Source organism: Carettochelys insculpta, chromosome 27, assembly GCF_033958435.1.
Source record: "Carettochelys insculpta isolate YL-2023 chromosome 27, ASM3395843v1, whole genome shotgun sequence".
In the NCBI taxonomy this organism is placed as follows: Eukaryota; Metazoa; Chordata; order Testudines; family Carettochelyidae; genus Carettochelys; species Carettochelys insculpta.
Window position 1 is genome coordinate 7,145,351 of NC_134163.1, and position 16,093 is coordinate 7,161,443.

A 16,093-nucleotide genomic window follows, 5' to 3' on the forward strand; every position below is an offset into this window, starting at 1 on the left:
AGCAGCACTTTTCCCCTCTGAAAGTGGCCTCTGCTGAAGGGTGCTGCGGCGTAGCCATCCAGCGCTGCGTCTGCTCAGCACGTCTCTGGGCATTGGGCCTCCCGGGCTCAGGCTGGGGGCCCCAGATCAGCGGCTGCTTCTGAAAATTTGCCACACCATACAGCAGGGCCCAGATAGAGAAAAGCAGCCGCAGGGCCAGAGTCCAGGGCCAGGCGAGCTTTGCCCTTGGTGGCTAATCTCGGAGTTGCTTTTCCAGCATAGAAATGCAGCCCCTGCTGGGTGCAATAGGGCAGCTGCTGAAGCGCCTGTAGCTCGAGATGGGAAGCAATGAACTAGATGCCATGAAATGCCCACTCTTAGCCCCAGGGTTCTACTTGCAAACGTCCCATTGGTTGGACCAGCTATCAAAGACTCCATATCTGCCCCCACTCAGCAGGGACACAAGCACGGGGTGTCCTGGCCTGGGACACCCCCTTCTCCTGGGAGCCAGAGGAACCCCAGGAACAAGCCCCAGAAGTGAACTTGGCCCATTGCTTCCTTCAGCAGCTGCTGTCTCTGCAGAGCCCTCTCCCTGCTCTGGGGCCCACTAGCTTTCTTGCTCTCATGCCATCTGTCCCTGCCCCTATCCTCTTCCTCTCTCACTCCGCTCCTCACCTCTTCCCTCCTCTTGACCCTCTGTAGCCCCCACGTGTGCTTCTTATGCGATCGGGACACCAGCCCCAGACACAGAGCAAGCCCAGCACGGCCACTGGAGCCCAACCAGGTCATGCCAGATGCTGACAGACGCAGCCTCCCTGTGCCAGAGAGGTGGCCAAGTTAATCTGTATCTTCAGAAACAACCAGAAGTCCTGCGGCACCTTATAGCCTCACAGATATTTTGGAGCATCAGCTTTCGTGGACAAAAACCTGCTTCATTAGATGCATGAGTGGAGCCTCCCTGTGGCCTCCCAGTGGGTCCCGAGTGAGACCTCCTTGTGGCCTCACTCGGGACCCACAGCTGGTTTGCCTCATGCTCCACAAAGGCCACCTGGCCGGTACAGCACAGCCTAGTTCCTCGCCTCCTGCCAAAGTGAGCCCAGCCAGCCATCGGGTCACAAAACCCCAGGACTGCGAGTTGCCGGGCTGACCTTCCCAGAGCAGGACGGGACAGCAAAGTCAGGGGCGTAGGGCTGGCGAGGCTGGCAGGGATAACAGCAGGATTAAGGCATTAGAAGCAGATCTGCAGCCATCAGGCGGGAAGGAGAGTAGCTGTGTGGGGCAGAGGCCTGCACCTTTCCTGACAGCCCAAATACCCCCCCACCCCCCGCCCCATGGATACCAAGCTGCCCCAGGCCTGGAGACCCCAAGCTGATGATCGGTCCAGGCACCTGGGCCATCTGGCTTGGGGCACCTCAGCCCCACGGAGCGGCAGCCAGGCCACTGGGGCTCGGATCTGGCGGCAGAGGGTGTGGGGCTCAAGGCAGGTTTGACAGAACAGATGTTCAGAGGAGCCGTGCAGGGCAGGGGAATGGTGGGGTCCAGGGGGCGGCTCAGCACCCGGTAAGGGACGAGTACCAGCCCTGCCTCTGCCATGCCTCATGCCCCTCCCTGCCCTGTGCAGCCTCCTGGAGGCTGAGGGGATTGCGCTGTGGGACCTGCGTAACCCACACACCAGAGTGTGTGGCGCTGTCCCATGTAGTGCCCTCTTCACCACTTGCACAGAGAAAGAGCAGGTGCTGTCCTGTGGGTCCCCAGCCCTTCCACGCAAGGCTTGGCGATGGCAGGCCCGGCCAGGCTGGCGCTGCCTGTAGCAAGGGGCAGAAGCTCGACGAGGCCCAGGCTGGAGGGAACAGGGGCTGAGTTGCTAGGAAGTCAATGGGTGGGGGGTTGACTTGATTTACAAGAGTTTGGCAAACTGAGGCAACAGCCAGCCTGACCACCAGTCAGGCCTCTCTGCTGGCCATGAAGCCGCTGAGCCAGTTGGGAATAATTCCAGTGGGATTCTGCTCGGTTTGTGCCGCTGCCACATCTTCAGTCGCTCAGGCAAGAGGGAAACACTGGAAAACGTGCCTCAGTTGGAGCATCCTGAGACCTGGGTCGAGCTGCCAAGCGCCAGGGAGCAGCATTTCCTCCCCAGCCGTACTCGCCCGCCCCAGCGCCAGCACAGCCCTGCACCCTGCAGCTTGCCTGGCCATTGCACTGGTGGCCAGGGTTAGCGCTGGAGGGAAAAGGGCTCACACAGCCCAGCACCAGCCCCAGGAAGCAGCTCCTCTCAGCCCTGATTTGTGGCTAGGGGAGGGAGGGCCTGTGGCAACCAACCTCTGACCCACGGGTCCACCTGAGCAGACTCATCCTGAAGAAATCGGAACCTTCCAGGGACAGTTTGTCTTCCATGCGTGGGCCCCAGTGTCAGTCCACTCCTGGCCCGTACACTCTGTCAGTGAGCTGTGCATGGGGCAGGGCCACGCCAGGGTAAAGTGGGGCCTGGTGGAACCAGTCTGCTTCACTGGATGCAATGGGTCAGAGAAGTTCCCAACCCGGAAGTCCCTTCCCCACTTTTATTGCCCGGCAAGGCAGCACAGACCCCGTGGAGCAGCCTGGGCAGCTGGTGAGTCATGTAGTGCTCTGTGCTGCAGCATTTGGTCCCAGTTGTGAGGCTGTGGTGTGTCAGGTGGGAGTGAGCCAGGGCAGGAACTCCAGCAGTGGTTGCATGGAGTCTGTCAGCCCCTGCACCATCATGGCCCTGGCTAGGAGCAGGAACCACTAGGGATAACTGTCCCCTATGTGCTTCAGCTCCTTCTGCAGCTTCTCAGTGAGCTTCTTGAAGGCAGGCCGCTTCCCTGGCTCTAGCTCCCAGCAGCTCTTCATCAGGGTATAGAGGGAGGGTGGGCATTCCTCAGGGGCCTCCATCCGGTAGCCTTTCTCCACCATCTCCGTCACTTCCTTCAGGGTCTTGTGCGGGGGAGAGAGAGAGATCTGCTGTGAGCTCCCAGCTCCCTTTCTGTGGCCACCAAGGGCTTTTCTGCAGAGTTGCGCCAGGAGCCGCTCCCTCACCACCCGCAGCAGCGTCAGCAGCACTACAGCCTCTGTGCTCCCACTCTCACCTGCCCTCAAGTGCCCGCCTCCCCCCGTGAGACAGCCATGCTGCTGCCCAGGCCATGTCCACGCCCCACACAACAGTGGTCCACAGTGCTCCCATGTTTCCCGCACACCGAGGCGTAGCAAGACCTGAGAGTCCTGGTCCGCCTGGAGCCTAGAGCCATCCAGGCCTTACCCCAGGAGGCAGCCAGCCCCACCCCAGGGGGAGGTGAACTCACCATCTTGGGGTAGGGTGCCCGGCCATAGGAGAACACTTCCCACAGGAGGATGCCGAAGCTCCAGACGTCTGACTTGGTGGAGAATTTCTGCAGGGAATAGGCGGGAGGTGATGCTGCAGCAGCTATACACAAAGGCGGGCGATGCAGGCCAGGGAGCGGGGCAGGCGGGGGGGGGCAGTCGTACCCGATGAACAGCCTAGCTGGTCCTGGGAGAGTGGCAGGACCGCCGGTGGGGGATGGGCCTGGCCTTTGCAGAGAATCCCCTCGGCCTGTCTCTCGTGTAAGTAGGTGTAGGTCCGTAACAAGGTGTGACGCAGCTGGCTCCGCAAGGGCCTGGAGCAGAGCTAGTCCGCGGGCAACCCAGCCAGAGTCCCCCCGTCACAGACCTAGGCTGCATGGAATTGGTGTGGCAGCTCTGCCTTGCACTGGGCTGTTCTCCATGTACAAGGGTATCCCAGGATGCGTTGCCACACAGGGGCCTCTCTGCACACCACAGGATGAGTGGCTGCGTGGGGTCTCCTTGAGGCAGGGAGATGAATCCAGCGAGCAGCATGGGGCAGGGGGTGGAGACACAGAAATGCACGGCCTGGCTTGGAGACAGGCGGCTGTGCTGGCCCCACCCAAGTGCATTATTGTGCCCGGGTCAGACATGGGCATCGCAGCCTGGTGACAGAGCTCAGCTGGGATTGCCAAGCTGTTGCGAAGGGCAGGAGACCTGCGAGTCCCTCCCCCACCTCACTCACATTGTGTTTCAGGGCCTCGGGCGCTGTCCACTTGACGGGCAGCTTGGTGGTGTCGGAGCCTGTCAGATCCACCTTGGCCAAGCCGAAGTCACTCACTTTGGCCACGTTCTCCTCAGAGATCAGGATGTTGCGGGCAGCGAGGTCCCTGTGCACCAGCTTCTTGGACTCCAGGTAGTCCATCCCCTGGGAGATGTCCCTGCAGGGTATGGGCAGCCGAGAGCAGTGGTGAGTGGAGGCCAAAGGGATCAGCTGTATTCAGCACCCATCTGCCAGACCTTACTGCCACCTCTGAACCACAGGGAGGCCGTCAGCCTGTCACTGAATAGGAGGATTCAGGTGCAGCTGGCTGGGGAGCTCCATCCCTCGGCAGCCAGGACAGCGCCTGTGCAGGGGACTGAGGCTCATGGGCAGGGCCTGCTCCACCACTGCCTCACTGCGTGGACCTGTGCAACATGGGGAGAATGGCTGAACCTGCCTCCCAAGGGCAAAACCGTAGGAAGTGCCATAGGTCCCACTGGAGAGAGGCCACCTGTGCTGAGGGTGGCACCAGACAGGACTTCTCCTGACTACAGAGGCAGAACTAGCCCCTCTTTGGAGCTCTGAGGCCGCCCCCCCAGGGGCAAAGGACTCACAGAGAGAACTGGATGAGCTGCTTTACTTGCAGGACCGATCGGCCCCTCGTCCGTAGGAAGGTGACCAGGTTCCCCTGTCCAAGGAGAGAGGAAGGTCTGTCAGAGCCCTGGGGTGGCCAGCTCTATTGCTCCTGGCTTCAGGCACAAGGAAAGGTTCTGCAGGGCCAGTCTCCTGCTGTCTGGCCCCCACACCCTGGCGAGTGCTGCCCCCCACCCTGGCCTCTGCATGAGCTGGGGAGTGGTCCTCACAGCCCAGTCATCCCAGGCCTCTCTGCAAGGCTTGGGTTTGCAGTGGGGCCTATTCCACAGTGGCCACCTCCAGACCAAGGGATGTCCTTACCCATATACATAACATGCAGCTGCATAGGGCACCTGAAAATCTGGGGCGTCACTGCGTCTCAGTGTCCACCCACCTGCCTCGTCCTATCCCTGAGCTGTGGCTGTGCTTGCTCTGGAGAGGATCTAGTTAATTTAAGAGGGAAACAGCTGCCACAGCGACCGACAGACACTGGACCTGCAAAAGGGCCGTTTAATGGGCATTTGCGGACCTCAGCTGCATGCAGCGGGTTCCCGAATTTACCATAGAGTCATCAAATTCTAGGGCTGGGAGGGACCTCCGGAGCCCATCGAGTCCAGGACCTTCGTCAACAGGCCCTGACTTTAAAACTTGCTTTAAAAATATTTCCTCAGTGGAAATGTAGAGAATCACATCCCTGAAACTCACCCCAACCCAGCTGCTGGCGGGCACAGGGCACCAGTGTAATAGAACTGGGTAGGGCCCTGCAAATCCTAAGGACGGCCCTGCTGGGCCCCACCACCTCCCCCGAGTTTCTAGCCTCGGCTGAACCTGCGCCCCAGCTGGGAAGGGCTCCCCAGGCCAGACCTCACCCCTGCCTGCCTGGAGCGAGGGGCTGGAGAGGTGTCCCGAGGGCAGCGGGCCGGGCAAGGCCCTCGGGTTGCTTGGAGGCAGCAGGGCAAGGTGGGTCTAGTGCTCTCACCTTGCTCATGAACTCCATGACGAGGTAAAGGCCGTTGTGCAGGATCACGCCCAGCAGCCGCACCAGGTTTTTGTGACGGACCTTCCTGGGGGAGGGAATGGACGGCCATGTCAGGGAGCTGCCTGTCTTAGGGCCAGGGGAGGGGGGGCTCTGCCTCCGGGTGTGGCACTCATGCTGAGGCCAGCGAGGGGACCCGGGGGACCCCCCCCCCGTGCACACCCAAGGGAGGGAGGGAACACAAAGAGCCCCTGCTGAAGGGGAGGGGGCCCAGGGAACCCCTTCCCAAACCCCCCCCCACACACACACACATAGCCCCTGCCTGAGAGGGAGGGGCCACGCGCATAGGCTGCAAGGGACAGAGGAGGACATGGGGACACACACACATGACTAACCCCGGCCTTGTGATGGAGGGGAACACAAGTATACAGGGGGACATGCACAACATAGAAGTGAGCTGCTGGCGCCTTATTCTGCACTCTGGGGAATTCGGCACCGCAGGCGAAATTGGGCAATGCAGGGGGAATTTGCTGCTGTGGGAGGAATTTGGCACTGCTGGAGGAATTCAGAACTGCCAGGGGGAATTTGGCACTGCGGGAGGAATTCGGCACTGTGGGGGGGAAATTTGGCACTGGGGGGGGGAAATTCACACTGCTGGAGGAATTCGGCACTGCGGGGGGCGGGGATTCAGCACTGCGGGGGGAATTTGGCACCGCAGGCGAAATTGGGCGCTGCAGGGGGAATTTGGCACTGCTGGAGGAATTTGGCACTGCTGGAGGAATTCGAAACTGCGGGGGCAATTCAGCACTGCTGGAGGAATTCAGTACTGCCAGGGGGAATTTGGCACTGTGGGAGGAATTCGGCACTGCGGGGGGGTGGAATTCAGCACTGCGGGGGGAATTCAGCACTGCTGGAGGAATTCCGCACTGCAGGGGGGAAATTTGGCACTGCGGGGGTGAAATTTGGCACTGTGGGGGGGAAATTTGCACTGCTGGAGGAATTCAGCACTGTGGGAAGAATTCAGCACTACGGGGGGGAAATTTGGCACTGCGAGGGGGGAAATTCGCACTGCGAGGGGGGAAATTCGCATTGCGGGGAGGAATTGAGCACTGCGGGGAGAATTGGGCACTATGGGGGGGGAAATTTGGCACTGCGAGGGGGGAAATTCGCACTGCGGGGAGGAATTCAGCACTGTGGGGAGGAATTCAGCACTGCAGGAGGAATTTGGCAGCACGCTGCAGCTGCAGTCCTGGGGCTCCCAGGGCCTTGCTCTTTGTGGGCGAGTGTTTTTCACACTCAAGGTGTCATTGAGGGAAACACACACGCAATTGTTAAGTCACAGGACACCGGGGCCCAGGAAACCTCCCACCCTCTCTTCCTACATAGCGAAAAGTGAACAGAAACGGCCCAGTTCACCCCCGGGGGTGCCCAGAGGTCTTCCAGGCCGGGTGTCAGCTCAGAGTGTGTGTCACGACCCCCCGGGGCTGTGGGGCAGGCTCAGGGGGCTGCAATGCAGGGCCAGTGCTAGGGTATGGCAAACAGGGCAGGTGCCCAGGGCCCCGCTGGGGATGCAGGAGGGCAGGCTGAGGTGCATGGTGCTAGGAGCAAAGCGCGCCCGGTGCAGGTATCGCGCACGCTGGCCAAACCGTGGAGCCGCCAGCCCCACTAGAAAGGCTGCCCTGCCACAGCCGTGCTGCCAAGAGGGACTTCTGCCAGCGTGGCCCCAGGGCTCAGAGCTAGCACTGGGCAACTCTCCCAGCCAGCATCTGTCATCCGGCGCACACAGCCCCCTGGCAGGCTGCTCAGCCCCTCCAGGCTCGCGGGCCCCTGGGAAAGCTGCTGCACCCCGCTGGTGGCTCACTCACGTCATGGCGGCCGTCTCAGCGAGAAAGGCCTGGGCGGTGACGTCGCACTTGATGTTCTTCACAGCTACTTTCTGCCCCATGTATTCTCCCCGCAGGACGGCTGTAGGGTAGGCAGAGAGGGGGTCAGGCGCCGAGGGTGGCCCCAGCCCGGCAGCAGTGCCCAGGGAGGGAAGGGCCCAGCCCGGAGCTGGCTCGGCCACATCTGGAGGAAAGGGCGGGGGACATAACACCAAGGTCCCCCCCAGGGCTGCCACCATGATGGGGCCCGGGGTACGCGCCGGGCTCTGCCTGGCTGCACCTGCTCAGGTCTAACCAGAGGGACTCAACCTCCAGGGCTGTCCCTCTGGCTGGATCCCCAGGGCTTGAGCCGCACCCGGGGTGGGTGGAGCTCATGGCACCTCAGGCTCCGCCCACTCCCTTAACCAACCCCAGCACTCACCTCCAAATTCTCCTTCCCCGATCTTGTCTCCCAGCGTGAGGTGCTGCAGGTTCAGTAACCAGCCAGCTGCAAGGGAGAGGAGACTGGCTGGTTACCAGGGGCAGGGCCAGGCCTTCCCCACCTCTGGCAGGCCTGATGCCCATTGGCCTGCTGAGGCTTCCCACGCCATGAACAGAGTGCCAATTTCACACCCCACGAGCTCCACCCAGCTCACAAGGGACTCCCCTGGCTGGGGCTCCCAGGTCTATCCCACGCGTATATGGGACCCGGAGGTTTCTTCCTCCCCGCAAGCCCTAGTCATGTGCCCTCGTTCCCCTCTCCCTTGCCCCCAGCCCTGGAGTTTGCAGCCAGACCCTTCGTACCCTTGGCCAGCTCCTCCTCAGCAGACTTCGCCCCGGGCTTCAGCTTGGGTTTTACCAGCTTGGTGCAGATGGCTCCCTGGTCCTTCATATAGTGCTGCAGACAAAGAGCGTGACTGTGTCACTGGGCTCCCAGCTGCTTCCCAGGGCACCCACCGCCCCCCAGCATCGCAGTGTTCTGTCAGCCTGACTGGCCCAGCGTGCGTTAGTCACTGGGAGCAGCTGCTAAGTCCCACCAGGGAAAGAAGAACGAGCGGCACAGGGGGTCCCAGCCTGCCCTGGAAGGATTCTGCCACCCTCTGTGCGCTGCTGGAGAGGGGTCAGAGTTGCTCCCGCCTGGTCCTGCCGTGGGCATTGTGGACGCATTGCGTGTGTGCCTGTCTGTCTGTCTGTCTGTGGCTGTGCAGCAGCCCCCAGTGATGGCGAAAGGGAACTGGAGAAGTTCCTTACCGAGTGGCCAGCCGGGGGGGCTGTAACAGACAGGACAGCTCCCCTCCTAGCCCTGTCTCTCCCCTACCCAGGAATGCGCTGCCACTCCCCCTGGTCCCAAAGGCGAGTGCCAGTCCCTCCCAAGCCATCTGACGCAGAGCAGGAACAGCAGCCTGATGAACAGGGATGCAGGAGACCTGGGTTTGGTCCCTGGCTCAGCCACTGGTGTTCTGGAGCAAGTGGCTGGATCTTCCTGTCAATGGGGATCGGTCCCCGGCTGCCCTGTGGGGCTGGGCGTAGGTGGAATGGAATCCCACCTCCCAGGCTCCTGGCAGGGCTCAAAACGGGCACTCAGGACTCCTGGGCTCCATTCCCAGCTCTGTGGCCCATTCACTGGGCACCCAGGTGTAGGCCACTCCCACTGTGCCTCAGTTTGCCTGTCTGTTCCATGGGGATACAAGTGTACCCCTGCTCCTCAGGGCAGAGCTTAGCCCCTGGACTGGGTGTGAGTTGCCCGGGGTGGAAGGTGACGCAGGAAGGCCGGGGGGGGGGTGACGGTTACAAACAGCACACCCCACTTCCTTCCACCGGCTTTCAGTTTTGAGCAGCGGCTCTATATTTAGCTCCTGCGGTTTCGGCCGACGCATCGTGTGGGTGGCTCACTTGTGGCTGAGAGCAGCCCGATGGCGTGGGAGGGAGATTGCTGAGCGCAGGGGCAGGCGGGCTGTGTTCTTCCTGAGCCATGAAGCTGCGCCCAGGGGCTCAGGGGCTGTGGGACCTGATGCTTTTGTTCTGGTCAGTTGCATTGCCGAATGGAGATGCATGGAGCTGTGCCTGCACCCGCTGCCCGGGGGGGCCCTGGGCTGGCCTGCCGCTGACCTCAATCATGTCGATGAGGTTGTAGAAGCTGATGGAGGCATCGATGCTCAGCCGGTTCTCCTGGTAGACGACCCGGTAGTGGATGACCTCCTTGCCAAAGCTGACGCACAGCACGTAGTCCCCGGGGTGCCGGATGGACTCGCGCACCAGGAAGAGCCCATCCTCGGGAGGCTGCAGCGCCTGCACGGCCTCCACACCGGAGATCTTCCCGTGGAACCAGCTGCGGGGCAGGATCAGAGGGCGCCTGAGCGGCAACGCGCAGCAGAAGCCGGGGAAAGGCCCCAGCTCTGCAGAGCTCTTCCTGCTCAAGCAGCCCAGAGGGAGCCCTCCCTGCCAGTCCGAACTTGGGCAGTCAGTGAAGGGCCATGGAGCTGGTGCACTAGCTCCATCCAACCACCCTCCCCCACCCTCTGGCAGGGGGGCACTCCAGGGGAGGCCCATGTATGTACCCATCCTCCCTTTGGAGGCCTCCCCAAGGTACCTGAGCATTCACGCGCCTGACTACAGAGTGGGGAATGGCCCCTTCCGTGACCCGCACACGTCCCAGATTCACACTCCCCCTCCATCAGCCACTGGCTCCTCCCCTTACTAGCTGCCACCTGAGCCAAGCCCTGGTGTGGCGTTAACGCCCCAGCGGTCTGGGTGGCTGTGGGCAGGAAGGGGCATCAAGCTGTTTCCTAATGCAAGAGCCCCGCACCCAGCAGCCTGGCTGCACTCACGGCATCAGGCTGAGTTTGGGGTCGACACGGATGGCCTCACGCTCCCGCACCGAGCTGGCCGAAAGCAGCCCCTCCTCGCCGGTGTCATTGTGTTTCGCTCGGTACCAGCCTTTCTGCTGCAGGGGAGACATAAGAACCTGAGACACTGGGTCAGACCAAAGGCCCAGCTAGCCCAGCTTCCTGTCTTCTGGCAGTGGCCAGGGCCAGGTGGTCCAGAGGATGAACCGCACAGGCAACCATCCGGGGATCCCTCCTGTGTCACCTGCCCAGCCTGGCCAGTACCCACTGGTGCACCTGTCCTCCAGCCATTTATCTGGCTCTTTGCTGAGCCTTACTGCAGTCTGGGGCATCACAAGACCCGCGGGTGAGGGGTTCCACCAGCAACTGCGCTTTGCATGAACCAAGGGAACATGGTGGGCTCTGGATGCCGCTGGCATTTTGGGGGCCAGCGTCTTACTCCCAGGATAAAAGGCACATGGAGGCAACTCCACTAGCCCAGCCCCAGCTCCCTCCCCTGGCAGGTTCTCACTGCTGCTGTGAGACAGTGGGGGGTGAGGGTGGAGGAAGTGCGGGGGGCGGGGGGGGACACGGAAGGGAGAGACAACGTGGGGTCCCACCAGTCTAGGTTAATTAGAGTCTGCTGGCTTGGTGGCCCATGCTCAGCTGCAGGGGTTACAGTAGCTCCCGAGGGCCCAAGTGGTTGGGGCTGCACACACCTCCTGGGGGGCAGGGCCAGCCCCCAAAGCCCCCCTAGAGGGAGGCAGGGGCTTTTGCTCCCTCTGCCATTGGGAGCAGCCCTCCCCCAGGGACCAGTGGCATGTCCTGCAACGTGGCCCTTTGGGCTGCTTTCTGGGCTCTGCCGCCCAGATGCTGGAGCTGCCCGCCTGGCTCACCTCGGAGACCTCGACGATGGTGACGATGTCGCCCTTGCGGAAGGCCAGCTCGTGGGCTTTGGGCTTGGCATGGTCATGCTTGGCGATGCACTGTGTCCCCGGCAACCAGCGTTTCTGCGGCAGCAGGTGACAGCGTGAGCTCCAGGGCCAACCGGCTGGGGGACCCCTTTCCCAGCAGCTAGACACAAGACTGCTGCCCCTGCAGGTCCAAGCAAGGGGGGAGCCTGAGGACTGTCTGAACCCCGGGAGGACTGCCAGGGTAAGATGGGCACCTCCATGCTGTGACGGTGGGGTACAAGCGGCAAGGGGTGTCCCACCTGGACCTGACAGCCTCTGGGCTGCAATGCCAGGCACTGCTGGGCCACAGGTTCTGGCCAAGCAATGGCAGAGGGGCTTGCAGCTCTGGTAGGTTAGCTAGGCAGACAGGATCACCTCCCACAGCACCTACTGCTGCAGGAGAAGGGACACAGCCCCACAAGGGAGTGAGAATCTGCCCGTGGGGGAAGGTTCTTCCTAGCTGGCCCCAGGCAGATCACAGAGGGTTTATGCCTCAGAGCACGAGAGACCAGATCAGATCCGGACACTGAGGGTCCCATAGAGTGGGGCGCTGGCCCCCTGGATCTGGAGAGGAGCCCAGGGACAGCCCAGTCCTAGGGCAGCAAGCGAGCGAAGGCAGAAGGGGAGAGCGCCTGGGGAAGGGGAGTTTCAGGAATTTCACGTTGGTGTGTTGCACATTCAGGGACTATTGGTGCCTGCGCAATGTGCCCCCCCTGCAGCCGTGCTCCCCAGGCAGCGAGGGCTGTGCAGCACCCAGCCGCTGGGGCTCAGATGCAGCACACCCGCCCGCTCTGAAATTCCAGCCTCCCAGGCAGGCGAAAGTCAGCTGCTCCCTGGGGGTGTGTGCTGCCCGGGCAGGGCCCTGCAGGGATTGGAACAGCCTGTGCCACTTACCGCCGACATGGGGCCTGGGTCATCAGTGCAGCGAGGGCTGCGAGGGCTCCTTTGCTGGTGAGCTGCAGCAATTACCTGGGGAGAGGGAACAGCCATTGGTTACGGCCGCGCTACAGAGAAGTACGGGCCCCGGGGCCTGACCCTACCTCCACTCCCTCGGGCTTTGCTTGTTTAAAGAGAAAGTGTTTTGCAAACACTGGAAGGAATGCTGGGCTCCACCCCAGCAACAGCTGCCTCGAGCCTGGGCTGGCACTCCGTGTCGCGTGGGTTGGAAGAGCTCAAGGACCCTTTGCTGTGCAGACACATGCACTGAGGCACAGCCATTACTAGAAAGGCGTTTTCCCGTCTCAGCACCACAGCCGCCTGCGAATGTCTGAACGCAGGGGGGTCGGGGGGGTGTCACTCTTGGCAGGGCTGAGCTGAAGACGTTATAGTGGCAACTGTGAGCCAGCACCTGACTCAACACCAGGCGGCTGGGTTGGTTGTAGGAATAGCTGATCACGGTGACCAGCGATTATCTGGCCCAAGGTGAGCCTGGCAGACTGCCCAGCTGCCCTCACACACAGCCCTTTCAGCCCTGGCTACAAGTCCTTCTGGCCGGTGATCCCCAACCCCCCCCCAGCCCCCCCCCAAGGCAATAGCAGCCTGGCTCCCCAACCAGAGACAATAGAGGGGCTCTGGCCCATTTCTTCTCCCACTGAGGATGCAGGGTGAGGTCTCGCGGAGGCCAGCGGAGAGCAGCAGGCCTGGGCACTTGGGAACTGCCCCTCCCTGCAGCTGTCTGCCCCAGTCACCCTGCAAGTAGGTGGCAGAACCAGGGCTGGGCTCCAGGAGTCCTTACGCTGTCCCCACCAGAGCACCTGCTTGCTGGCAGCCTGGCTCAGAGGCGACGTGCCAGGACTTGCCAGCCTCTAACCACCAGGTGCTAGTGTTTAAGTGCCGAGGGACCTCCCTACCCTCCAGCCTGACTTCCTGAAGATCACAGACCCCACCCAGCCCTGCGCACCCACCCAACGACAGAGACGAGACTGCAGTGTTACAGCTGCTGGGCAACACACCGCTCAGTGCCACAGGCAGCACACAGGCAGGGCTGAGGTGCCCCAGTGCCCGAGGCTCCTGCAAGGGCCCAGCAACAAGTGAGATGCCCACACAGCCACCCACAGGCCCATGCTGCGGGGTGGGGTGATGCCCCCCCCATCCTCAACAAGGTCGTTGTGAATTAGTCCCGGGGCAAAATTCCTCCGACAGGCACTGGGAGGTGAGGACCAGCCAGCCAATGCCACCGCCAAACTCTGGCCCTCCCCACCCAGGGACCCATCCCAGGCTTCGGAGGAAGGAGGGTGAGGTGGCACTGCCCGGGGGCGGCTGAAAGAAAACCAGAAGTGACCCCTACAACTGCTGGGCCCTGCCCCACTCCTCCAGCTTGCTCACTCTTCCCCTTTTCGCACTGACGCTCGTTGCTGGGCAGGTCAGTTCTGGGCGACGCCTGTGGAGCCAATGCATCTTCCCCGCCTCCTGGCCCAAGAGGAGTAACTGGTCACGGGCCCTGCGGCTGCTGAGAGCTGTGTTGGTTGGGCAGACAGGGGTGCAGGGCTCCTGACTGCCAGTACAGGCCGCTCTCTGTTCCTGCCTGCCCACAGCCCTTCGCTGGGCCGGGCCGGGCCTACACGTTTGCCCACTGAAGGAAAGTAGTGACACGAAGGCTTGGAGCTGTCAGTGCCCGGTGAGGTGGGTGTGTTGGGCCCAGCGATGAGAAGCTAGGGCCTAGCCAAAGTGGGCAGCAGTCCAAGCCCAGCTTTTCAGGAGTTCTCACCCAGTTCTGCCAGTGACAGTGCCTCTTGCATTGGGCATGTCGCTCCCCACCCCACTATGCCTTGATTTGCCATCTGTAAAATGGGGACAATGCTTACTCCTCCCCCTAAAGCAGATTCTACTTGAATCGCCTTGCTGGTTCTCATAAGCATTGACAAACGCTCGGGACCAACAGCCTCAGGTCCGCCGCCCTCACCTCAGGAGTGGGGTCGCCAGCTTTGCAGCATTCTGCAGGATCAGACCCTGTTCTCCTTGGGCTCCGCTTGGTGGCTGACAGACATCCCAAGTACTCATGGCCCTGCCTGTGGAGTCAGAGGACCAGGGTGTGCAGGGAAAATGCAATTGCAGCTCCAGGAGGTGAAGCAGAAAGTTCCTGATGAAACCACATTTTCCACTTGGGGCCTCTTGACTCTCAGGGTCCTAGAGCCTGGGTGGCTGGCTGAGCCCAGCTTTCTACAAAGCAGTGAAACGGCCTTGCAAGCTGAGCCTGCAAGCCCCAGTTGGCTGACACAGGCCAGCGTAGGGAGATGACTTGCTGGAGACCCACACTGTAGGGTCCCTTTTTGACTGGTTTCTGTGGGATGCGCAGGGTAAATAGCAACGCTTCCTGCCACCCTTTCCCCATACTGCATCGGTCGCCAGTTGGCAGGAGAAAGGCTGCTGAAGTGTGTGGGGCTGAGGCCAATGGTCTTTCACCATTGTAGGCCAGTTAAATCTCCCCATGGAGTATGACAGCGCCAGGAGTCCAGGGCTCTTGAGTGGCATATTTCTACAGCACCTTTCCCTCTTTTAAAGTGAGCCCTGTGGCTAATGCACTAAGTAGGTCTCGGGGGGGGGAGGGGTGGTCAAACCCTCGTTCTGCCACAGACTCCCTCGTTGGCCTTGGGAAAGTCACTTACCCCTGCTTGTCCATCTGTGCCATGGAGCTAACTGACTATATTGTCAATATTGGCTGGTATTTGCAGCTTTGTTTTCCCTCAGTCCCTGTCTAATGCTCTCCTAGTCCTTTCAATAGAGCAAAACTCCATGGACCACTTGCTAGCTGCAGCCATTGGCAGCCAGGCCTGCACCACTGGGGGCAGGTGGCAGTGCCCACATGGGAGGGTAGTACGGCACCTGGACTGTGGCTGTGCGGCGTTACCCTGATGACAGAGGGAGCAGGAGAGAAAGGCAGTAAGTGCCCTGGTAGAATGCTGGGGGGGGGGCAGATGAGCCTGGTTAAAGGCCATAGAGTTGGGGTCCAAGCGGAGCAGCCTAAAACCAGCAAATTTCAGCGAGGAGGTGGTGTGGGGGCAGAAATTAGACACTGGATGCTTCAGGTGGCTGGAGGAACTGGGGCTCACACCTTGGTGGCTGGCAGGGCACGGTGGATCGTTTCCTCCAGCTTTGGAGATGGCAAATAACCACAAAGCTTTAAAACACGTCTGGGAGTTTTGTTGGATGCAAACAAGGCTCCTGGCTCAAGGTGGCACCTTGCTGGCACTCTGCCAGCTGGCCTGTGGGAAGCCCTGTGTCCAAGCAGGTCAGGCAAAAGGTATTTTTGGCCGAGCTGTCAGCTGTAACCAAGTGCTCTTGTGGGGCCCGTGTCCGGGGCTGTTGGATGCAGCCTTTGCCTGAACATTCACTTTCCGCCCATGCAATGGTCAAGGCAGGTCGTTTATTTTTAAATGGGATCATCCAGGCTTAGTATGTGGCCGTAAGACAAGCCACGACCCCGCCACCCAAACAAGAGGAAATTGCCACCAGACAAGAAGCATCACTGCCACAGAACTGCAATACAGAGAAAATGATTCAGGACTTATCAGCTGTTCTCTGAACCCTGGCAGAGTGGGGAAGTCAGCGAGGATGGAGCAGACACCCTCCTTCTCCTTTTTCTGAGGTTAAGCTGGCCTCATAGGCTGCCGCTGTAAGGCTGGGAAATCTAGAAGTGAGCATTATGATCATCTGACCTCCTGTCTATCACAAGTCAGATAATGTCCCCTAGTGTGGCCAGCCTCCATCTCGTGGTTGAGCTAGTGTGTGTCTCTTTGATTTTAAGACGCCAAGTGACAAAGAACCCACCACTTCCCTAGGCAACTTGT

The 16,093-nt window shown here is 61.0% G+C and overlaps 1 protein-coding gene across 1 annotated transcript; it reads right to left on the reverse strand.

Annotated features, from left to right (window-relative positions):
• Positions 1 to 2,597: 2,597 nt before the first annotated feature.
• On the reverse strand, positions 2,598 to 14,934 carry MATK (megakaryocyte-associated tyrosine kinase). Its single transcript, XM_074977929.1, has 12 exons — positions 14,912 to 14,934; positions 11,250 to 11,448; positions 10,357 to 10,472; positions 9,638 to 9,857; positions 8,333 to 8,426; positions 7,971 to 8,036; positions 7,532 to 7,631; positions 5,670 to 5,754; positions 4,672 to 4,745; positions 4,040 to 4,235; positions 3,297 to 3,383; positions 2,598 to 2,931 (listed from the first exon to the last, which is right to left on the reverse strand). The coding sequence occupies exons 1-12, from the start codon at positions 14,932 to 14,934 to the stop codon at positions 2,743 to 2,745; spliced, it is 1,449 nt and encodes a 482-aa protein (XP_074834030.1). The 3' UTR covers positions 2,598 to 2,742.
• Between the last annotated feature and the right edge of the window lie 1,159 nt (positions 14,935 to 16,093).

What these genes read in the sequence shown, in the direction of transcription:
- MATK (XM_074977929.1), bottom strand. Translation starts at nt 14,934, where the DNA reads ATGGCACAGATGGACAAGCAGGG. An exon ending in GCACAGATGGACAAGCAGGG is followed by an intron (nt 11,449 to 14,911) that starts GTAAGTGACTTT and finishes TTGGACCTGCAG; the next exon opens with GGGCAGCAGTCTTGTGTCTA. An exon ending in CCCAAACTCAGCCTGATGCC is followed by an intron (nt 9,858 to 10,356) that starts GTGAGTGCAGCC and finishes CCTGCCCCGCAG; the next exon opens with CTGGTTCCACGGGAAGATCT.